General features: G+C 45.2%; 1 protein-coding gene across 2 annotated transcripts; it reads left to right on the top strand.

Moving 5' to 3' along the window:
• The first annotated feature begins 1903 nt into the window (after positions 1-1903).
• npr3 (natriuretic peptide receptor 3) lies at positions 1904-21573 on the top strand. Of its 2 annotated transcripts, none has more exons than XM_084694718.1 (8): positions 1904-2869; positions 10822-10944; positions 11271-11446; positions 19265-19400; positions 20261-20355; positions 20567-20687; positions 20905-20989; positions 21140-21573. In XM_084694718.1, the coding sequence occupies exons 1-8, from the start codon at positions 2203-2205 to the stop codon at positions 21249-21251; spliced, it is 1515 nt and encodes a 504-aa protein (XP_084550844.1). In that variant the 5' UTR covers positions 1904-2202; the 3' UTR covers positions 21252-21573. The 2 variants fall into 2 exon arrangements, with proteins under 2 accessions (XP_084550844.1, XP_084550843.1); XM_084694717.1 differs by having other exon boundaries at positions 20902-20989.
• Positions 21574-24371: the final 2798 nt, after the last annotated feature.

Raw genomic sequence — 24371 nt, 5'->3', positions numbered from 1 at the left:
GGCCTTGTCTTTAGGCCTGGTCTTTAGACCTGATCTTTAGGCATGGTCTTTAGGCATGGTCTTTAGGCATGGTCTTTAGGCCTGGTCTTGAGACCTGGTTTTTAGGCCTGGTCTTTAGGCATGGTCTTTAGGCATGGTCTTTAGGCATGGTCTTTAGGCATGGTCTTTAGGCCTGGTCTTTAGGCCTGGTCTTTAGGCATGGTCTTTAGGCATGGTCTTTAGGCCTGGTCTTTAGGCATGGTCTTTAGGCCTGGTCTTTAGGCATGGTCTTTAGGCATGGTCTTTAGGCCTGGTCTTTAGACCTGGTCTCGTCAGGGACCAACTCCACTGGGTCCCTGTGACGGCTGTGTGGAAGCCTGTGCCAGGAGCTAGAAGCCGTGAGGACATTAAGCGAGTACACAAAGCATTAATACAAAACACACACCCCTGGCGCTCCTGACAGATGGCCTCAATTACAGGAGCGGCTGTCATAAACCCAGAGCCAATATTAAATTAACAAACTGAATTATACAGCACATACTGTCTCAGCAGGCCAGCAGCCAGGAGACTAGTCCTGAACTAGACCCAGGCATGTCACCTTTGGGTGGATTTGTTGCTGTGAAAGTGATCTGACGTTGGCGTTTAAACACAGTCCCCGAGAGTCACACACTTAACTACGCCACACGTAAAAACAAGAGGGTAAATTAAGCTGAATGACCCGGATTGAGAAATATCTTCAAATTGCACCAGTTTTTGTAATTTTGGAGTGCTAAGTGCAGAGCAGTACATCAACGGCCCTTATTCATGGTTTTTAATAATGTAATGGTTCCAGGTGCAATCTGAGACTGCTAGAGAATGTTAGCCTGTTTATCAATGAATAGAAGTGGCAGAAAAGCAAGTGGCCAATTTCAAAGTGACGTGGATGATAAGTTGTTATTCAACTGGAGACATTTAAGTGAGGCTTGTTTAAGCAGGCGTTGCCGTTATAAATAACTTTCTGTAAGTTTCCCGTTCTTCCAGCACGACTAATCAGATCTGAGTTCCTTCAACAATTTCTCTCGACCAATCTGACACATATTCCAAATGCGTCACTCAGGCTTAATTGATTTCGGGTTATTAAGTGCGAATTATTATTTGTTCCGGGTCAAATAACTTCAAATAGCATACTCTGGGTGTCTGCTGCCAGTTCAATGCAGTTTAAGTACCTCCGTTTGGAGGTACAATTGATCTTTCATGCAGATGCGACCCAGCAATAACAACGTATGTTTTAAAATATCTAAAGACAACTTGTAGACAGTCTATTGTGTGTGACTCTACGTAACCATACGGTGTATTTGTGTCTGCACCGTTCACCTCCGCCAGATGGCGCTCCGCTAAGTCTGTTCTGAACGCAGTATAGCCTTGTGCGGCACTGGATTTATTAATTCAGTTCATTTCGGAACTCAGTAAATACACCACTTTAAATGGCATAACCTTAAATATGCTATTTATCAGGAAAAAGTATGCAATCAATGCACACAGTTTTCTGTGGTATTGGGCTGACATCAACTTTGCTCATTTCAGGTAGCCTAGTCCAACTCGATATGTCTGAAACTTCTTAAGTATGAAAGACAGTGATTGTTCTTTATTGTGAATGCTAGACTGTGATTAGTTTGTAAAAGAAAATCTATGAAGTATTGCAAAAACCCACTCGCGTTTTATATGAGGCAGCCTATAGATGGACTGCCGTTGTCTAACTGAAAAGCCTTATTGCAGTGCAGTGGGCGAAGCACAAATCCTGACTTTGTCTTTAAAACAGACATGTCGCTTTAAGAAGGAGGTGGGCTGCAGTCAGATGACGCAGGAATAATAATGAAAAGATGCTTCAAAATTCCACCCTGGAGCCAGCGTGTGTGGTAGCTGGCTGGGTACTTACCATATTTAAACAAGAGGAATTACCGGGGAAACAGGAGAATTAGTGGGGAAAATAGAGGGGGATTTTGAACAAGTGGAGAAGGCTGCTGTGGACTCTACATGCAGGAGAACTCAGCATATACTTTGCAATTTTCATTCATACAGAAAGAAACAGACATAACATTTAGATTTTTACAACGGAACCTTTTACATTTTTCCATTTACCTGTGAACTCCAGGGAGCAGTTAATTTGGAAAGAGAAAACGAATTGCATATCCAATATTGCATTACTGTTCATACTCCTGTAACAGAAACTTTTCAAATTGCATCATGCAATGTTTCATGTCATACTGTTTGTTCCTTTGGCTTGTCTTTCTACCTGTTTGGACAAAAATCATAACTGAGGACATAGAAGTATTGGTAATGTTGCCCAAAAATAATTCCCACATTTTCTCTATTCCAAGAGTAACTCCAGCAATTGAATATGCAAGGCAGAGACTGAAAGTCGCCGGAGGGCAGTATTCTGGACTTAATTTTAATATTCACTATGAAAACTCTGATTGTGGCAATGAGGCTATATTTACGCTCGTGGATCGGTCGTGCGAGAAAAAACCGGATTTGATTCTCGGTCCGGTGTGCGAGTATGCCGCCGCGCCGGTGATAAGGATGGCATCTCATTGGAACATTCCCGTGATTACAGCAGGCGCGCTAGCCACCGGCTTCAGCAATAAGACCAAAGAATACTCACACTTGACCCGAGTTTCCCCTTCGTACCTGAAAATGGCAGAAACGTTCTCCGCAATGTTCCACCACTTCAACTGGAAAGACGCCCTTCTAATATATGAGGAAGATCAAATGGAGCGAAATTGTTACTTCACCATGGAAGGGGTGCACAGTATCCTGATGATGGAGGGGTACAACATAAATACCTTCCTTTTCTCTAAAGAAGAGCGCTTATACACAGACGAGATCATCAAATTAATCTACGAGAGCGAAGGTGAGCAATGACATTCAGAAAATCACATTTAAAAATGTATTTTGTTAGAACCAAGTGTATAAGTTTTATCCTTGCATTGTAGATAAGGTTGCTTTATCCACTTGTTGCACGCGCGTAATTCAAGCGGAAATATTTTCGCCCAAATAATAACAGGTATGTCATAATCCAGCCCAAAACTTTTTGGCATGTGAGGAATCTTTATGGAATTTGAGGTCAGTTAACCCACCCTGTGTCTACCCAGCTGAAGTTAGTCTGCGGATCATTTTTTCTTTTTTTGCTCTGACAGACAAAACACGAATTACGACACCAGCCCAGCTCCTGTCTAGTCGTTTTAAAGCAGTTGTGGATCATAACTGCACAAACAACAGGTGCATACACCCTGAAAATCTGTATATTTAAGTAACAGAGACAAACAAATATGCATGTGGTGCAGAAACAGGTGCAACTAGCCAGTTGCCATAGTTACTTATGGATAACTACTTATCTTGACAAGTGATAATTGGTCAATTATAGTCGAAGCTGCCTTCACTGATAATATGCGTAGCATTCAACAGCACATTTATCAATGTTACAAACTGTTCTAAATCTACAGTACGCACTTCTCCAAGGCTGTTTTGTAGAACCTGCAAACAATCGTCTCAAAACGCATGTGTAACCCAGGTGAAGTGGTTTGAAATGTAGGGATGTTTTCCCAGTACTCTGATATTGGGGAGATGTGTCTCCCTTGTCCTAGACCAGGCTCCCTCAGCAGACACTCCCCAGTGTGGGCTCTGGGCTGGTGAACGTCCTTCCCTCATCTCCTACGTGGGTCATCCATTCCTCCCTCCTCTCCTTGTCAGGGCTTCAGGGCTGATTTCAAGTCTTTCAGCGGCACTTCATGTCTCCCAGGGACACAAACCGACCCACACAAACAACAACAAGCACCCCCACACAAACAACAACAAGCACCCCCACACAAACAACAACAAGCACCCCTGTCTTTCACACGCCGATCCCTTTTCCAACTGTGACCAGACCCTGCCCCTGGCACAGTCATCTTGCTAAAGAATGCGCTTGCTCTTTGCGGGGCGGGGGGCGGGGGGTCACTCTCATCTTTGCCACTGTTGCTGTTGGCGCTGCCAAGGTGTCAACAGATCTGCCGGCTGTTCAAACTATCCTTTATCTCCTGAACCTGTAGGGAGACAAATTCACAGCATTCCATTCACACAGAAATATACAACATAGAAAGTCGATTTTCCCTTGGGACACCAGAGGAAGGATGCCCAGGGCAACCCCCCTCTTTTAGTCTACAGCCCCTCTTTTCAGAGACGTGGTTACATAACACACACACCACCTCAACACCATCCTCAGGGCACAACACCACCCTCGGGGATGTAGTTACAGATAGGATTAACTGGACATTTTATATTTGAAGTGGGCATGTTTAGTTCCTGGTTGACTTCCTTCTCTACTTACCACTGAGAAACATTATATACCTTCTGGGAAATAAGCGACATCTTATTAAGATCCAACAAACACTTCAGCAAGTAATTAGTTTGATGGGATAAATACGTTTGTATAAAGGACTGTACGTCTGTCTAGTCATTATAAAACTGCATATAAACATCATCATCCCTTGTTACTCTCATATAATCAATATACAATCTACAGCCCTTTATTTGACACTGTCAAACATCATTGTGTTTTGACCGACACTATTACTTCACAAAATTAATACTTTGTACTACTCTTGTACACTCTATTGAGAAGATAAAAATATCAAAAGGTGTATTTTCAGTTCACAGTTTTCATTCATTTGCAGCCTGGACTCACAAGCATCTTAATAACCTTTGATGTGCTTTTATTTTTATTTTATTTTTTTAACTCAGGCAGGGAAAATACACCTCACCCACGCTAAAAAAGAGCAGAAAACTAAGTCATTTTGCAGTGGGCCATCGAGACTGATGACCATGTTGTTGTGTACAATACTGAGGTTATACTCGTTTCTGTTTGCCTTATATCATACAAACTTGTTGAATAAACTAGCATAAATTATTCATGCTAAATGGTGCAGTGCCACGAAATGGCATTGGAATTAGTATTCCAAGCATGTGAGGCACTTCAATGTGAGGTTTGTGGGGTTTTCAGGGCTATGGTGAGCGGTTATTACAGGGTTTTCTACTATGAGGAACTTGAGCAACTTAAAGGCGGAGAGGGGAAAGTATTTGCTGACATCAGCGCTTATCTGATGGGTCTTTTCTGCTGACACGTGTCATTCAAGGACAAGCGATAATCCTGCCTCTTAATTAGCCATTACACTGCATCGCTTCCCACAACTCAATCTGATGGTTTTGCAGTTACTGGGGTGCTAAATATCTCTCTGTTGGCCAGTGTCATAGTCTTTTACTTAAGATTAACTATAGCTTTTTAAAATTATCTTTACATTTTACACTTGGTTATTTAACCAATAAATCACCAATGTTTTTTTAGTCATGAAAACACAGAAGATCCCTCATATGTCGTTGAATCCAGCCTTCTTAGCCCTGTGGTTATCAAGGCAGTTCAAGTATTGTTGAATATCATCAATCATTCTGTCACTCACAAAACCCACAAATGCCTGAGTACTCAACCGTAGGATATTCATAATTATCATCATGTCAGGTTATACGTTAGAGTGGATAGCTAGCTGTTGTATTGAGGCATGTTGTGGTATTTCAAAAGCGGAACCAAGACCATATGTGAGAAACTCAAGCATAAAGACACCAAAATCTGATCACATTTCAGGGAAAAGGTGATCCTTCTCGTTCTTGTTTTGGAAAATCAGCTCAACGTTTTACAGGTATACTCTTTAGAAAGGGAATCTATGACATGTTCACGGTGCTGTTCCAGCATGAAAGGGTCGCGTTATCGCCCGGCTGAAAAGGAGGTTTCTTGTAGCCTGGGGTCACCTTTGGGAAGGCTCTTCTGCAAGAGACGTCATTGGGACTTTTTCCAGCAAACACTGACGTCTTTCTGATTCCCCGTCTGTTATTATCAGAGCATTGTGTTATCTTTCCATTTCAAACATGTTGCACGCCCGTGGCGAATCACCCAGCACAGACAGCAGTCTTGGAATTAAAATACAAACAGCAGCGTGTACAGTCTCACAGGCACTGAACCCACTCAACACTTGAATGCTGCAAACCACCCTAAGCTTAATCAGGAGATGATCTTAGGGGCCCGTGCATGAAAATCCCTCCCATGTCATTGATGGATCTGCCTTAGGCCTTGAAGCAAATCTCCCTGATGATTCAGATTTGATCATATAAGTTGACAGGAATGTCCACTGCACACAACACAACTTTGAAACGAGCAGAATCGTTGAGGCGTTTAGTCATGGTAGCCTTGTTGCCGCTTCCCAGGCGTGCACAGAGCAGGGTCTGCTCCCTGCAGAGCTACTACGGTCCCCAGAGCTCTGTGGTCACAACGACCAACGCAACAAGCGGCCTCTATGCAGCTGTGTGGGCCAGCTCGCACGTGGGCTCAGGACTCGTCTCTAAAACCACTCAAACTAAACGAGTGTTGGTGACAGGAAGGAGCACAGATTTTGCTCTTGGCTGACGCCTTTCAAACTGGTCTGGGACAGGAAAATCTGATCTGGAATTGACGGTGAAATTTCTTAGTGAGCCTAACTTCCGAGGTATCACAAACATCAGCCTGCATCCCATACATCAATTATACAAAAGCGAATTCATCACTATGCAAAAATATACATTTGAAATGACCACTATGCAAAATAAACCAAAAAATGCTGAAATGCCTCTTTTATTGGAAGGGAAACACAATGACCTGATTTGACTTCTCTGTGAGGGAGACGTGCCAAGTCCCAGCTGGGCACCACGGCGTGCACATGCACCCTCTCACCGGAACAGGCTTCTCCAACCATGTGCACACACTACTTTGAAGTGCATCAATGAACAAAGTTTTCGATCCAATTGCTTTCATATTACAAACGCGAGTTTTCAATGAATGTTTATTATGCATATACATCATAGAGGTTGTCCATGGGGGTGCTGGTTCTTCTCGCAAACATGGATGTAAAGAATGGGGAATCTTTCCCTGCAACAGCCCCCGCTGTACTGCAACCCCCCCTCCTCTCCCTTCCCACCGTGCACAGCCAGAGAAAGTCCAGAAATCCTCATTTCATGAGCGTCAGCAGTACAGGTTGGCACAAACAGCCCTCCTATTTAGCATATTGACCCCCAGCACCGCGCCACAGCAGGCCCAGGGCACACACACGCTCTGTGCGCCACAGACACGAGTGCTGCCCCCTCGCTTCATTCCTCAGCTCATTTGTAACTGGTGTCGGCGCTCTGGCAAGAGGGAAAATCCATGATTTTTGAAATATTGCTGGCTGCTAGAAGTGTCCCGTGGAAGGGCTGAGGAGGCACAGGGCTGGCAGTGTGTGTGGGGCTCACTGGGAGTAAAGGCTGCTATACAGCTGGCAGTGTGTGGGGCTCACTGGGAGTAAAGGCTGCTATACAGCTGGCAGTGTGTGGGGCTCACTGGGAGTAAAGGCTGCTATACAGCTGGCAGTCTGTGGGGCTCACTGGGAGTAAAGGCTGCTATACAGCTGGCAGTGTATGTCGGGCTCACTGGGAGTAAAGGCTGCTATACAGCTGGCAGTGTGTGGGGCTCACTGGGAGTAAAGGCTGCTATACAGCTGGCAGTGTGTGGGGCTCACTGGGAGTAAAGGCTGCTATACAGCTGGCAGTGTGTGGGGCTCACTGGGAGTAAAGGCTGCTATACAGCTGGCAGTGTGTGGGGCTCACTGGGAGTAAAGGCTGCTATACAGCTGGCAGTGTGTGGGGCTCACTGGGAGTAAAGGCTGCTATACAGCTGGCAGTGTGTGGGGCTCACTGGGAGTAAAGGCTGCTATACAGCTGGCAGTGTGTGGGGCTCACTGGGAGTAAAGGCTGCTATACAGCTGGCAGTGTGTGGGGCTCACTGGGAGTAAAGGCTGCTATACAGCTGGCAGTGTGTGGGGCTCACTGGGAGTAAAGGCTGCTATACAGCTGGCAGTGTGTGGGGCTCACTGGGAGTAAAGGCTGCTATACAGCTGGCAGTGTGTGGGGCTCACTGGGAGTAAAGGCTGCTATACAGCTGGCAGTGTGTGGGGCTCACTGGGAGTAAAGGCTGCTATACAGCTGGCAGTGTGTGGGGCTCACTGGGAGTAAAGGCTGCTATACAGCTGGCAGTGTGTGGGGCTCACTGGGAGTAAAGGCTGCTATACAGCTGGCAGTGTGTGGGGCTCACTGGGAGTAAAGGCTGCTATACAGCTGGCAGTGTGTGGGGCTCACTGGGAGTAAAGGCTGCTATACAGCTGGCAGTGTGTGGGGCTCACTGGGAGTAAAGGCTGCTATACAGCTGGCAGTGTATGTCGGGCTCACTGGGAGTAAAGGCTGCTATACAGCTGGCAGTGTGTGGGGCTCACTGGGAGTAAAGGCTGCTATACAGCTGGCAGTGTATGTCGGGCTCACTGGGAGTAAAGGCTGCTATACAGCTGGCAGTGTGTGGGGCTCACTGGGAGTAAAGGCTGCTATACAGCTGGCAGTGTATGTCGGGCTCACTGGGAGTAAAGGCTGCTATACAGCTGGCAGTGTGTGGGGCTCACTGGGAGTAAAGGCTGCTATACAGCTGGCAGTGTGTGGGGCTCACTGGGAGTAAAGGCTGCTATACAGCTGGCAGTGTGTGGGGCTCACTGGGAGTAAAGGCTGCTATACAGCTGGCAGTGTATGTCGGGCTCACTGGGAGTAAAGGCTGCTATACAGCTGGCAGTGTGTGGGGCTCACTGGGAGTAAAGGCTGCTATACAGCTGGCAGTGTGTGGGGCTCACTGGGAGTAAAGGCTGCTATACAGCTGGCAGTGTATGTCGGGCTCACTGGGAGTAAAGGCTGCTATACAGCTGGCAGTGTATGTCGGGCTCACTGGGAGTAAAGGCTGCTATACAGCTGGCAGTGTATGTCGGGCTCACTGGGAGTAAAGGCTGCTATACAGCTGGCAGTGTGTGGGGCTCACTGGGAGTAAAGGCTGCTATACAGCTGGCAGTGTATGTCGGGCTCACTGGGAGTAAAGGCTGCTATACAGCTGGCAGTGTGTGGGGCTCACTGGGAGTAAAGGCTGCTATACAGCTGGCAGTGTGTGGGGCTCACTGGGAGTAAAGGCTGCTATACAGCTGGCAGTGTGTGGGGCTCACTGGGAGTAAAGGCTGCTATACAGCTGGCAGTGTGTGGGGCTCACTGGGAGTAAAGGCTGCTATACAGCTGGCAGTGTGTGGGGCTCACTGGGAGTAAAGGCTGCTATACAGCTGGCAGTGTGTGGGGCTCACTGGGAGTAAAGGCTGCTATACAGCTGGCAGTGTGTGGGGCTCACTGGGAGTAAAGGCTGCTATACAGCTGGCAGTGTGTGGGGCTCACTGGGAGTAAAGGCTGCTATACAGCTGGCAGTGTGTGGGGCTCACTGGGAGTAAAGGCTGCTATACAGCTGGCAGTGTGTGGGGCTCACTGGGAGTAAAGGCTGCTATACAGCTGGCAGTGTGTGGGGCTCACTGGGAGTAAAGGCTGCTATACAGCTGGCAGTGTGTGGGGCTCACTGGGAGTAAAGGCTGCTATACAGCTGGCAGGACTGAGGTGAAGTGTCCTGCTGACTGGGGGGGGATATTTCAGGAGGCATTCTGGAGTGACCTGTGTGAGATGTGGGGAATGTTCCAGCAAGACTCTGAATCTGCCCTATTAACGAGACACACTGGTTTATTTCCAAATGCCCCAGAAGTTGTTTGTTGGCTTGTTTTTTTTTTAAATATTTTTTTTAACCCCCCCCCCTCCCTAAGGTGCACCCTGGGAAAAGCGCTTTACCGCTCCAGTTCAGGACGGTTTAGCTGCTGATATTTGGGAGTAGGATGTCCTTGCTTGGGACTCTGTTCCCAGTGCTGTGAAATGGTCCTACTGTACAGTGATGGCTGGCACCCCTATTAAGGGAAAGGCATCTCCTGGCTGGACTAGTGACTGTTGCCAGTAGCATAGTAGTCATTGTATTACATCGACTCTGGACAACCTTTTAGGGGTAACTGGCCAGTACTTTGGATCCTGTTCAGGGAGGAGGGAGGAATTTCATTGAGAGGGCACGTCTAAAACAGGAAAGGCACACTGTCCTTTCATCTCTATTCCTTAATGATGTGTGTCTCACTGTTCTCTATACAGTCTCTCGTCAGCATAAACAGTTGGACAAGCAGGGGTGGGACTGAATTTGACCCCTTCTGTTTAGTCTGTGGGGGTCAGATGGCTGAGCAGTTAGGTAGTCGGGCTATTAATCACAAGGTTGCCGGTTCGATTCCCGGCCGCGCAAATGACGTTGTGTCCTTGGGCAAGGCACTTCACTCTACCGGCCTCGGGGAGTATTGTCCCTGTACTTACTGTAAGTTGTTCTGGATAAGAGCGTCTGCTAAATGTATAATGTAATGTACATGTCTGTTTTTATATGAACTGGCTCAGACTTGGATTGGACGAGAAAAACTGGTTGAAAAAGTCAAGATTAATACAGAGGTCTGATACTGAAGCCTCAGGATCAATAATATGACACAAACGTAGTCAGTTGTCATGTTTGGTGCCGACAGTGTTGGGGTTAACGTCAGTTAAGTCTCACTAGGAACCAGGTGAAATACACCACAGAGGCGCTAGTCTGATATTAGCATGTTAGCGCTGTTCTGCTACTTTCAATCCTGTCACTCATCATGGAAATGTACTGTGTTCTCTGAACCCCCAGTGCCCAGTGTAATGACTTCTGATTCACTACAAGGTCCATTTTATTTACCCACTGAATCTTCTGCATTCCGTTACTGCGTAGTGGACATCAGAAAACTGTTGTGTGACTGGTTTCTGGGTGTTGTGTGACTGGTTTCTGGGTGTTGTGTGACTGGTTTCTGTGCTGTTTTGCAGTTGTGATCCTGTGTGCTGGAGCAGACCAGGTCAGAGACATTATGCTGGCTGCCCATCGACGGAGGCTAACCAACGGGAGTTACATCTTCTTCAACATTGAGCTCTTCAACTCTACATCGTATGGTAAGAGACTTTTCAAAAGTATGTCTGGTTTTACTCAAATGGTTGAAGCGAAGATTCAACCATATTTAGTGTTTTTGTTTTTATATGAATGAATTTGGGAGAGTTTCGCTCCCTGATGTTTTGTGTCAACCTCCAGTATGACACAGGAGTGTGGGCACAGATGTCAGGTTGACAGCTTTCTGTTTCCAGGGATTACCTCAACAGAGATTCAGGAACTAGCCTTTTAGCCCTAGTGATGTTTTTAATATTTGGTCAATATGACGCATACAAAAGTTTCATAAAACAAAACAACATTATTTTTTATTGTATTGCATCATGTTTCCCAGGCAACGGGTCCTGGAAGCGCGGAGACAAGAATGATAAGGAGGCTCTGCAGGCGTACGGAGCTCTGAACACCGTCACCCTGCTGCGCAGCGTCAAGCCAGAGTTTGAGAACTTCTCCGTGGAAGTCAAGAGGTCCATCCAGAAAGCCGGCTTCCACGACTGCAAGGACTGTGACGATGTACGTACAGTAAGTTGGGGAAACTGCATCCTTGGCCTCTTGATCTGCAGTCGTCTCCTGCATTGTAGCAGCTGGAGGTCATCCTGGCTGTTACAGTTTCTTCCCACTTTCTTCTCTTTAACTTCCCACAATGCTGGATCTGTGGATGTTAGCTGTATCAAGTGAATATCTTTTAGGGGATTACAGTTTTTTTGTCTATAAGTGTTAGCACTGTACTCACATGCAGTCACAGCACTGTACTCACATGCAGTGTACTCACATGCAGTCACAGCACTGTACTCACATGCAGTCACAGCACTGTACTCACATGCAGTGTACTCACATGCAGTCACAGCACTGTACTCACATGCAGTCACTGCACTGTACTCACGTGCAGTCACTGCACTGTACTCACATGCAGTCACAGCACTGTACTCACATGCAGTCACAGCACTGTACTCACATGCAGTCACTGCACTGTACTCACATGCAGTCACAGCACTGTACTCACATGCAGTCACTGCACTGTACTCACATGCAGTCACAGCACTGTACTCACATGCAGTCACTGCAATTTACTCACATGCAGTCACTGCACTGTACTCACATGCAGTGTACTCACATGCAGTCACTGCACTGTAACTCTGGGAATCCTGCAGTGAGCCAGTGAACCTAGCCTTCTGGGCCGGGGTAAACAGTTCCATAACCCTCTTGGACGTGACCTCAGCCTCCACTGATAACGTTGAAGGGAGACTCTTCCTAGTAACAGATGGAAAACATGGCTGCTGCCAAATCCTGTTGAGTGGAATCCAGAAAAGCTCATCTCAGAAGTCTCTCATCCTGACGAGTTGACCTCCGTATAGGATGTCACTGCACACACACTGGCATGTACACACACAGACACACACAGACTGGACTCGCATCTCACCTCAGTCCCAGGCCACAAAGTGGGAGCCATTTCCCTGTGTCTTACCCTGTCAAGATGCTGACTGGAAACCTGTCAGAGCTTCCCTGGTGGCTGATTCACCAGGCTAACTGATTTGTTTCAGGCGTCGCCTCATTTGGCCCTGAAATCCCCCTCCAGCATCCTCTCCTGCACGATGTGCTGTAAGAAGCAATCTGTGCAGCCTAACAGCGTTCAGGACACCTGTGGCTCCAGGTGACACAGGGCTGCTTGTTCTGTCCACACCCCACCTCAGCTGCTGGTGAACGGCCGTCAGAGCTTGAGTAAAGGAAAGCAGCAGGAGATGTGATGGGCCAACAATTGCTTGTTGACAAGTCGACCAGGCCGGGTTAATAAGGCCCCGCGGGGGGTCTGGCTGACCGAGGGTGACCGGCTCAGAGCCCGACTAAAAACAAGCTCAGAGACCAGAAAGAGGCAGGGCTTCACCAGGAGGGAAGCGATTCTTAGAACTAGAGCTTAGAACCAGTAAACAGAGTTTAAAACCACTTCTTAGGAACCACAGTTTAGGAACCACAGTTTAGGAACCACAGATTAGAAAAGTGTTGTCAGAAATGACAATCTGTGTGCTCATGTAACCACCAACAGAAACCAGAAACCAGGAGAATCTCATCTGAGATGTTAATGGGTAACTCCTCCTGAGGTGAGCAGCAGCATGTGGACCGTGCTCCATTAACAGCAGCTCCACTCCTGAAACCAAGGAATTCACTTTGTTCAGGACACAAGTTAAAATGATCAATCACATGAGTTAGCGCTTTCATTTAATACTTTTTCACAAACACACAACCAGCCTTAAGCCCTGTAGAATACACAGCATTTAAAAAAAAGAAATCAACATTGTTTCATTGAGAAAGATTGAGTAGTTCCAGCTTGTCTAGTTGATTCCCACTCAGCGTCTGAGTATGTAGAGGTAAGCAGGTATGTTGTTCGTTAAAGAAGGTGGAACATTTCAGGGTCTTTGACAGACAGACTGGAATGTTCTCATGGGAAAGTGGAACCTGGTTTTCCCGCCACACACGGACCGTGCCAACATTCTGAGACGGCTAGTTCCCAGTCTGCTGTTCAAGTATGGAAATGGGACGTCCCAAACAGCAGCCACAAACATAATAGGAGGCATCATTGTCAACATGGGCATGGGTACCTGTTTGTGTCATGTGCTTGAGGGAATATTAATTGATCAAGTCTTTTACTGGATTTATGACATGGGAATACAGAAAACAGCAAATATGTCAGTGTCAAATAGAATTCCTTTCTACTGAATACTCGAAAGTTACATAAAATATGGTTGGGGTTCAAATCCGGCCTAGGCCCTTTGCGGCATGCCTCTCTCTCTATCTCTATCTCTTTCTCTCTCTCTGCGTCTCTCTCTCTGCCTATCTTGTCACACGTGACTTAAAACTGTTCAATAAAACATGAAAAATGCCCCCAAAATAAATCTTAAAAAAAGAATGAAGTGTCATTCAGCCAAGTCAGGCCTCTTCTAAGCTGTGAGAGACTGTGGAGCGCAGAGCCATAAAGCCTCTTGGATTCTGCCTCCCATTAACTCCCGTTCGGCCCACGCAAGAAACCATATGCATCCAACAGCCACCTGATCGGGCAGGTCCTCTGCGGGAGGCTTGACCTCTCTCCAGGAGGCACATCTTACTGTCTTTCCATATCCCAAATATTTATATTCAACCCCAACCAGTAGGTGGGTGTGTTGGATTACAGCACGTTTGTTAGCATCGGAACACGATTTACATGATAAAAGTGGAACAAGATTGAAATCACTTGATTTCAGTCAGGACTCAAAACTCCAACTGTGAAGCGGTTCCGTAAATGGACACTTTCCCAGAAAAACAAGGATTCATTTCACTTTGAGCAATTCCTCCTCAAGACGTCTGTAAACACTCATGGAAAGATTACGAAAGAACATTTTAACGACTGAAATACAACCTGTAAGCTGTGTAGTAGCAGAAAGTAACATACATGATCGTTTGACATGACAAGTGTAATTCGATATGTCATACCAACTGTCAAGATTCATCTCTAGATTGTCTAGATCGTCAAGTTACAACAGTTGTGGTTTTACCCTCATTACTCATACAGGACAGTGATTGTGTTAATGAGACACTGCAAAGTCCTGTCTTGTTCATTGGAGGCAGAGTTTGTGCTGCAGCGGCGCTGGGCTGAGAAGGCCAGGGTCCTCCTGCGTCATCCAGGGACACACAATCGCTCAGAGGACAAATTCATCTCAAGTAATTAGACTTATTATCACAAACGTAGTCGTTCTTGACAGCCTGATTATTCAACCAGGCTTTTATCTCAGAGCTTTGAGCTGGAGGACTGAGTCTGGGAGCACAGTGGTGTGAGTGCAACACCAAGCTCCTCCAAGCCAGAGACTTCAACAAGTGATGGAGCACACTCGACCAGCTTAAAATAAACGCTTTCCAGATAGGAGCTGATTAATTTCACTGTTTCGTATTCTTATTCTCTTATTTATTTGCGAAAGAAGGTCTGTGAAAGACAGAAATACACAGACTTGACAGAGATGGCACCCAGGATAGAGCACCAGTAGCAGAACAGATCTCTGCAGCTCCCTGGTCACAGTCTCCACCGGCCAAGCCCGGACGGCTGCTGTGTGTGTCTGCTGGGGGTATTGCACCAGTTGCTTCACACTGTGTGAGTGGGATGGGAAGCTGCTTAGTTTAGAGTGTGTGTGCGTTTGTGAGTGTGTGTGCAAACATGTGTTTGTGGAAAAGAGTGGAAAAGAGAGAAAGAGAGAGAGAGAGAGAGAGAGAGAGAGAGAGAGAGAGAGAGATGACAAAATGCAGCCTAAAAAAGACTCTGTATAATCACACATCATTCTCATCATCATTCACCAGCGTTGGGACAGAGAGCTCTGTGTCTGTCCTCTCAGATAGTGGGTGTCAGGGGCCAGACTGGATGACTGCTGTCCAGGACCGTGATGCTCTGTCGGGCAGAGTTAACCCCCTCTATCCCCCTCCCCACACTGGACACTATCAGTACACATCCAGAGACCATCTGGTACCAGAGAATGAGCGGTGTGGGGGGTGAGGGGATGTTGTAAAGGAGCAGTTGAAGGTTGTGAAACCAAAACAAGATCAATGTTAACATCCAACCACTCCTGAAAGCCCAACCTCCCCCATACCAAGTTTAACTTGCGTAACAACGTTACTGGTAAACCATCATGACGTGTAAGTACATAGCAGTTCCTATGTACCACAGTGCTGTTACCATAGGCTTGCTATGTAGTTACATGGTAGTTAATGCAACCTCAAAGTGTAACTACGACATTGTTCTTAAACATTAATAATGACTTCTATGCGGTGCCATCGTGAGTTGACTCTTATGTGAGCTTCTGTCAGCATCTCCTATCGGGAAACAGTCGCCCACAACACAAACACATATAGATCTATATTTTAAGTTAAGTATGAATAATTACGCACTGAAGGGGCTCTTCATCGAGTGCTTTATTTATTCATACTTTTATGTAAGGCTCTTGTGTAAAAGTGCCATTGAAATTCTGGTTGCCAGTTCCAGAGTATTGACAATGAAAAGAGATTATAACTGTTGCAAACTGCTGTGATTTATGCAGTGCGATTTAATGCTGTGTGTACAAATGTACCATCCATACTGTATATATATAATATAGATGACTAGTTGGTGAATAAGATGAATCATGATGTAAATGTGAAACCTCTTTTTAAGACTCCCCTCTTTATCCCACTGACTTCACAACGCTGGGTTCTAAGTAACACCACACTTCACCTCCCCTCTGTCACACTCAAGTCACCTGTCACAGCAGACTCTTACTGAGAATCCCAATGTAGTTGACACGAGTCATTATTGTGTATCGTTCCTGTCCAGTATGAGTCTGTTGATCGTTCCTGTCTAGTATAAATCTGTTTATCGTTCCTGTACAGTATGAGTCTGTGTATTGTTCTTGTCGAGTATGAGTCTGTGTGTATCGTTCCTGTCCAGTATGAGTCTGTGTATCGTTCTTGTACAGTATGAGTCTGTGTGTAACGTTCCTGTTCAGTAGGAGTCTGTGTATCGTTCCTGTCCAGTATGAGTAGCGGTTCAACACACCATTCAGTTGGTGTCCATGGTTGTAATGCAATATCAGTAAAACAATTTACAGTTTAATGTCAAACTAAGCTTAAAGTTAACATCAATCCCCGTCCTTCTGTGATGAGCGTGTGTGCTCTTGGACTAGCAGTGGAAGAAAAAGCAATCCTACAGACAGCAATCTTTCCTGTCTGACATGACTACCATAAAGACGATTCGTCTTACTACTGGCAACCTTTGTGCTATTTGTCACGAAACGCGATTTGTGTGTGTTTGTGTGTGCCTGTGTAGGGGTATAAAGGGTGTAATTAGTGTGTCTGAATACGTCTTTTCTTCTATTGAGTCGTAAATAAAGGCTTCGGTTGAATCACTGTGTGGTCGCTAGACCCACAGGCACACATTGTGTGGGAACATATTGCACCAAAGTGGCAAGAAGCAGTTAATCATGTAAAAGGGTCTATTGTGTTGTGTGAAGTTGCAGTAGAATCGCTACCTTGTATATTATACAAATATAATATATTTTTGACTATCAGCAGAATGCATTCTTGATCCAAACTACATATTAGATCTCTCAGCAACACTCTGACAGACAGATGCAGAATGTTCGTGTGATTGGAGACAAGCCTAGGAGACAAGCCTAGGAGACAAACCTAGGAGACAAGCCTAGGAGACAAGCCTAGGAGACAAGCCTAGGAGACAAACCTAGGAGACAAGCCTAGGAGACAAGCCTAGGAGACAAGCCTAGGAGACAAACCTAGGAGACAAACCTAGGAGACAAACCTAGGAGACAAGCCTAGGAGACAAACCTAGGAGACAAACCTAGGAGACAAGCCTAGGAGACAAACCTAGGAGACAAGCCTAGGAGACAAGCCTAGGAGACAAACCTAGGAGACAAGCCTAGGAGACAAGCCTAGGAGACAAACCTAGGAGACAAACCTAGGAGACAAGCCTAGGAGACAAACCTAGGAGACAAGCCTAGGAGACAAACCTAGGAGACAAGCCTAGGAGACAAGCCTAGGAGACAAACCTAGGAGACAAACCTAGGAGACAAGCCTAGGAGACAAACCTAGGAGACAAGCCTAGGAGACAAACCTAGGAGACAAGCCTAGGAGACAAACCTAGGAGACAAGCCTAGGAGACAAGCCTAGGAGACAAACCTAGGAGACAAGCCTAGGAGACAAACCTAGGAGACAAGCCTAGGAGACAAACCTAGGAGACAAGCCTAGGAGACAAGCCTAGGAGACAAGCCTAGGAGACAAACCTAGGAGACAAGCCTGGGAGACAAACCTAGGAGACAAGCCTAGGAGACAAGCCTAGGGGACAAGCCTAGGAGACAAGCCTAGGAGACAAACCTAGGAGACAAGCTTAAGAGACAAACCTAGGAGACAAGCCTAGGAGACAAGCCTAGGAGACAAGCCTAGGAGACAAGCTTAAGAGACAAACCTAGGAGACAAGCCTAGGGGACAAGCCTAGGAGACAAGCCTAGGAGACAAGCCTAGGAGACAAGCAACAAACCAACACCATAGTAAACATTACAAAGTAGATCTTGTAAATGGTATCGGAAAGCACACACACAAACTGACTGCAGTGGTTTGTTCAGGTCAGCATTTGCGCTGTTCTATAATCATCTTTATTCTATATAAGGTTATTTTTAGAAACCTGCAATCCCCCCTTACCTTTATTTAAACCATTTGAACCATTTGTTTGGAGAGAGCAAAGGTATGTCCACAGATTGTGTTGATAGGGTTGAGCAAGTAAACGAAGTAAGATATGAAACCACAGCAGGGTTTGTGCTATCCGCACGCTCATGTTTTCAAAAATATTTTTTTAATCCCCAAGAACGGGCTTCAGCTCAGGTTCTAAATAAGAAAATATATATTTAAAAAAATAAAATAAAAAATACAGTGACACAGCTATCGGCCTTTCCTGGTTCCTGCTTGTTAATAGGCTGTTGAAGGTGAATGTAAATATACAGACATCACCTCCTTCGTTATTGAGTTCCCCGTGAGCAGCAGTGCTGCGTTGCGTGGGGATTCTGTCATGTTTAGATTGGGCTGTGCTCAGGGGCTGTATGCTCAGGAGGACTGGAACAGCCATCCCAACCATAACATTTGCATGTACCATATTAGTCTTAACCTTTTGGTATTCATAGCCCATGTGGGATTACCACCAGCAGCAGCCTAGTCATTGTGCCTTTATACAAATGTGTGGCTTCAAGGAATAGTTCAAAATCTATACAACAATGTCTTGTGTGTTTCCTATTCTACAGTGTTGAAACAGTCTAGTATTCACTGATGTGCGAGCTGAGTGGTCAGGTTGGGTAGAAGCAGTTGAAGCAGAAGGGATGACACTCCTCTCATCTCTCCTTTCATCTCTCCTCTCATCTCTCCTCTCATCTCTCCTCTCATCTTTCCTCTCATCTCTCCTCTCATCTCTTCTCTCATCTCTCCTCTCATCTCTCCTCTCATCTCTCCTTTCATCTCTCCTCTCATCTCTCCTCTCATCTTTCCTCTCATCTCTCCTCTCATCTTTCCTCTCATCTCTCCTCTCATCTCTTCTCTCATCTCTCCTCTCATCTCTCATCTCTCCTCTCATCTTTCCTCTCATCTCTCCTCTCATCTGTCCTCTCATCTCTCCTCTAATGTCTCTCCTCTCATCTCTTCTCTCATCTCTCCTCTCATCTGTCCTCTCATCTCTCCTCTCATCTCTCCTCTCATCTCTCCTCTCATCTCTCCTCTCATCTCTCCTCTCATCTCTCCTCTCATCTTTCCTCTCATCTCTCCTCTCTCGTCCTCCGGCTCCTCTAGATCAACATGTTTGTGGAGGGTTTCCATGACGCCCTGCTGCTGTACGCCCTGGCGCTGCACGAGGCCATGAGGAACGGCTCCAGTAAGAAGGAAGGGGCGGAGATCACCACCCGCATGTGGAACCGGAAGTTCGAAGGTACGACCTCCTCTCCTGTCGCCCCCTTTCCACCCCCTCCTCGTCCAGAAACACTCTTTTTCGGACCGTAAAACAAGTCAGATTGCTGTCTTCTGGTCAACTTACTACATCTTGTCCTGACAAAAGAGAATGAGCAAACTGCATTAACCTGTGCAGTGAATTAGCAAACTGCATTAACCTGTGCAGTGAATTAGCAAACGGCATTAACCTGTGCAGTGAATTAGCAAACTGCATTAACCTGTGCAGTGAATTAGCAAACGGCATTAACCTGTGCAGTGAATTTGAAGACAACCAAAAGGTTTCAGTCACTAGAATCTAGTTCCAAAGCGGATGCTCACTGCTGAAGCCAGTTAAAAGGCCAGATCTGCACACTGCCAGCACTCAACGTGAAATAACAATGTTTTGTTCAGCAGGAGTCGTGAAGAACAGGGTCATATTTTCTTGTTAAAAGAAATAATATTTTAAAAATGCGAAGAATTTGGAAACTCAGGCGCGAGGATGAAATTACAATTCTTGGAGAGCTTGCCAACAATAACGGCGGGAGGGGAATGAGATTTCCTGTTATAGTGGCTGGAATTCCTGCTTTTTTTTCTCTCTGTCTCTCTCTCTTACGGTCTCTGTGTCTCTCTCTTTCTGTCTCTGTGTCTGTATCTGTCTCTCACTGTCTCTCTGTCTCTGTCTCCCTTTCTCCTTCTGTCGCCAACTCTCCGTCTCTCATCTCTGTCTCTCTCACTCTTTAGTTTTCTTTGTCTCATCCCCATATGAGGGTGATGGTTAGGTAGGTTTGTCTCGTCCCCGTGTGATGGTTAGGTAGCCTACTCCTTATTGATTTGGTCCTTTCCGGTATGTGTGTCCTGCAGGAATCGCAGGCCAGGTGTCCATTGATGCCAACGGGGACCGTGATGGAGACTTCTCAGTGATGACCATGACCAACAGGGAGACAGGCACGTACGAGGTGAGCACAGGCTGGACGGCGTCTCTGTGGGAAGCTAGAAGGTGCTCAGGAAGTAACACAATGAGACCATAATCATGGAACCTGTTTTATCTGGGGTTATTCTGCAAATGCAGCTTAACACGCATCCTTAATAAGGATAGGGAAAATAAAGATGTTGAGAAATTAAAAGACCTACAGTATATCAGAGTATTTGGAAAATCCTGGTTTTCAGGTGGTGTGTAACTTCCTTGGCATAAACGGGAGCTTCCAGATGATGCCTGCATTCAACAGCGAACATTTCACCCTGAAGGGACGTCACCAAACCCCCCACACAGACCTTCCAGACCAATCATGTAAATTATTTCAAATGATCTTTTCTCTGGAATGCAAACCTACCGATTTCTCAATATGATGCAACATCAATAATAATAATAACATAATTATTTAGCTCCTATTCAAAGTGACAAACGAGGGGGATTTGAACCTGCCATCTCCTGACATGCAGTCACACGCTCCAGTAGCAGTAACATCCATGACAGTGTGTGATGGCCTGCTGTTCTCCCCAAGCAGGCGGACTGGGGGTGTCGGCCGTGGCTGGGATCATTGTGGGAGCCCTGCTCGGAACCGCCCTGCTCCTGGCATACTACTTCTTCAGGTGAGCAATCGTGACCGGGGTTCGTATCCCTCTCTCTCTGTCACACTTCACGAAAAATCTGTCCAATAAAAGCATGAAAAATGCCCCCTAAAATGTATATTGTATGGAACCACCTGAACATCTCCCCCGCACCCTTTTGTTGATGTGCAGGAAGAACTACAGGATAACCATTGAGCGCCGGGCGCGCAGGGAGGAGTGTGACATCGGCAAGCACCGTCAGCTACGAGAAGACTCCATCAGATCAAATTTCTCTGCAGCGTAGACCACCATTTGCTCCTCACCTTCGCTCTAGCGAAGCACGTGTAGGAATGTCACCAAAGACTATTTAGAGGCTGTCAAAAGGAGTCCTTGTATTTAAAAGATACCATAGTTTTAATGTTTTATTTTTTTGTTTATTTTTTTCTGAAGATCTTTGTTTTATTTTGTATTTTTGTTGACTTTCATAAACTCAGGAAAGTTGTATCAGTCACACAGCACCACTTTGGATTGCATTTAATCTCTGTTAAAAGTCAAAGGTGTGTGTTACCTTCCTAAAAGTCACAACCTCGCAATATTCTGGTTCAGAGATAAATGTATAATGAGTATTTGACCTGTGTATGAGGTGTTTAAAGGTTTGGTTCGTACAATTTATTGGTTCAGTTAGTTGCTAGGCGTTCTCTAAAGGCAGTTTGTCAGACAGACAAAGAATTGCACTCAAAGTTACAACTAATGTTCCTTGATTGAGAACCCCGTGATCTGCTTGAGCCACAGTACTAGAGCACGCATGACATGCAGTTTAAATAAGGATCTTTTGAACAGCCTTCAGCAGGTTTGTAACCTCAGCATGACTCAATCCTGCAGTCCTGGCTTCACACGGTCTGTTGCAGTGACACTACGGGGCCTGGACACAGTCACTTGTTTGCATTATAGTTCTGTTTCCCAGCACTTCAGATTAATCGTGTAAAAATCGCTATGAGCCTAATATGCTAAAGGGTTTAATCATCCAGATCATCCGATGAACAGCACTTTTTAGACATAATCCCTTCATTTTAGGGCTAATCATCTGTTCCAGGTGTTTGTGTTGTTAGGTCATAATCACGTCTTCATTGTAGCTTTCACTTTTGTCTTTGGAGTTCAAAAATATGAGAGAGACAGCAGTGTCGATGCAAATCAACCTGACCATCACTAGGCCCAAAATGAAACACTAAATTAATCAGTGACATTGCTGGGCAAGCCAAAAAAACTGTTTGGTTTATCATTAACGAGAGAACAGTACCGGTGAGCTCAACAGTGGAAAAGAACTCGCTAGACCTCGTAACACTATGTTAGCCAATGGCCAACCAATGTTGTCCGTTGTGAAAAAAAGTCTGGGAACAGCCAAACAGATCAGAAATACTCGTCTGGAAGCAGAATGCAACAGAACAAACCTACTACTGAGAATCATTAACAACATAAACTACAGAAATAAAACAAGGAACATAGAGACCAGATCATAAGAGCTGTGGACACGAGACAGATGAAGTGGGTGATGGAATGAGCAAAGTAAGGAGAACAGGATATCCTCACTACTCAAAGCACACCATCTTAGCTGGGAAACACACGGGAGACAGAGTTCAGGCACACTTGGCCGCTGCTGGAACTCTTTTCCTTGTTATCGATTATGTGGCAGAAAAAGGAGGGATTATGAAGTGAACGAGAATTGTGTTTGCTCAGTCACAAGCTAAAGCCTCACAATACAGATCTGGTTCACAGACTGGTTCACAGATCTCTGCGGAGAATAAGCAGTTTGAGGATAACGTTGTACATAATGCTGAACCATCCAAGGATTTTCTGTTCCCTAAAATGCCATAAATGATTGATCCAATTTTTCAGAAAAAACCCCCGTTTAATAAAGATAGTGTGCACGCTGCACTTTAACCCTGCTGAACTCAGAAGTGCAAGAATACAAAACCAAAATAACCAAACCTGAACACTTCACTGTTTATCACAGCTGGTGCTCACAGTAGCTTCAAAGTATTCCGGTGTTTAAACGACGTACGTGAGCACACGCTTGCCGCTTCACCACAAAGCTGTTTAATCAAAGAGTTGTCAAGGAAGTTCTGAAGATTTGCACCTGATTACTAATTATAATGACAGATTTCTAAGTAAAATCACGCATTCTCTCTACAATGTAAATACGCACAGGATATACAGGACATTTTCACTTTGTGCACTTAGACACAAAGCAGTCTTGGACAAAGAACTCTCTATATATCTCACCAAGAGTTTTTCAGTGCTCTTAGTAATTTGACAAAGTTCAATGTAGGGACACTATAGAATACTGTGGAGGAATCCACCTAGTATGTGTAAATTAGAGTTATATTTATGTATTTTAGTACAATAAAGGATAATTATTTTGTACATAGTTGATGGAGAACCGCTTACCTACTAACAGTACAGTATTAGAGGCAAATGTTTGTTTAAACCTGTAATATGTAACACTCCTCCATTGTGTTGAGGCCCATTTGGGCTAAAACACAGCAGTATCTCATTATAACACGCTGTAGATACGTTGAATTGTTTTTCAATTTCTTAAACTCTGTTTTGAGTCTGCCCTTGCATAACTCTCCACTAGTCTCCCTGGTTTCTAAGCAACAACAATGTGTGATGAATTCATTTGAAATGCATAACCTGCTTGTCTCCCCTTAAACATTACTTGTCAATTGTAGTGCATTCATATCTGAAATATGGATCTAAGATAGTGTCATATCTGAAATTTGGATCTAAGATCTTGACACAAACAAGAATAAAGCGTTCAATGCTTTTATTAACTTATTTTGGCATTGAAAGAAAAATGAAGTGGTAAGAACATTTTTATGGAAAGTAAACTTTCTGGATTGATTTAACCATGTTTGTTATTCCAGGTTTATCTTTTTACGGTATTATTATTATTTATCTCACTTGGACATTTCCTGCGTATGTTTCACGACACTAGCGATCGCATACGATGAGAAATACCTTTTGTTAATGTTGTCAGTTGGGGAACAAAAATGGTTTAAAAGCTTGCTGGTGTTCCTGGCTCAGTAACCTGGTAGGGTCTGTGTTCAACACAGAGACTCGTATCCTCATCACAATGTCTTCAGAGGGGTCTGGCATGGGAGTGGTGGATGTTACTTGTCTGTAGAGAGAAGCTGGGGAAGCAGAGGCACACTGCACTGTCTCTGTGGCCCACATACATCAGCCTGCCTACATGCCAGTTTGAAAAGCATTGCTTGGGTCAAAAACGTATCTCATGTTGTCTTTTGCTACTCTCAAGCAGCACATGTTCCCTTAATAATGTTCTGCGATCTCAATTTGTTGTGGGCAAAAATGTTTTTGCAAAAAATGCATGTGCAAGTTCATAGTATTGCTGGCATATATATGA

This window comes from Hypomesus nipponensis, chromosome 28 (assembly GCF_054491055.1).
Source record: "Hypomesus nipponensis isolate SF chromosome 28, ASM5449105v1, whole genome shotgun sequence".
In the NCBI taxonomy this organism is placed as follows: Eukaryota; Metazoa; Chordata; class Actinopteri; order Osmeriformes; family Osmeridae; genus Hypomesus; species Hypomesus nipponensis.
The sequence above is the reverse complement of the archived record's forward strand: the minus strand, read 5'-3'. Positions and strand labels throughout refer to the sequence as shown.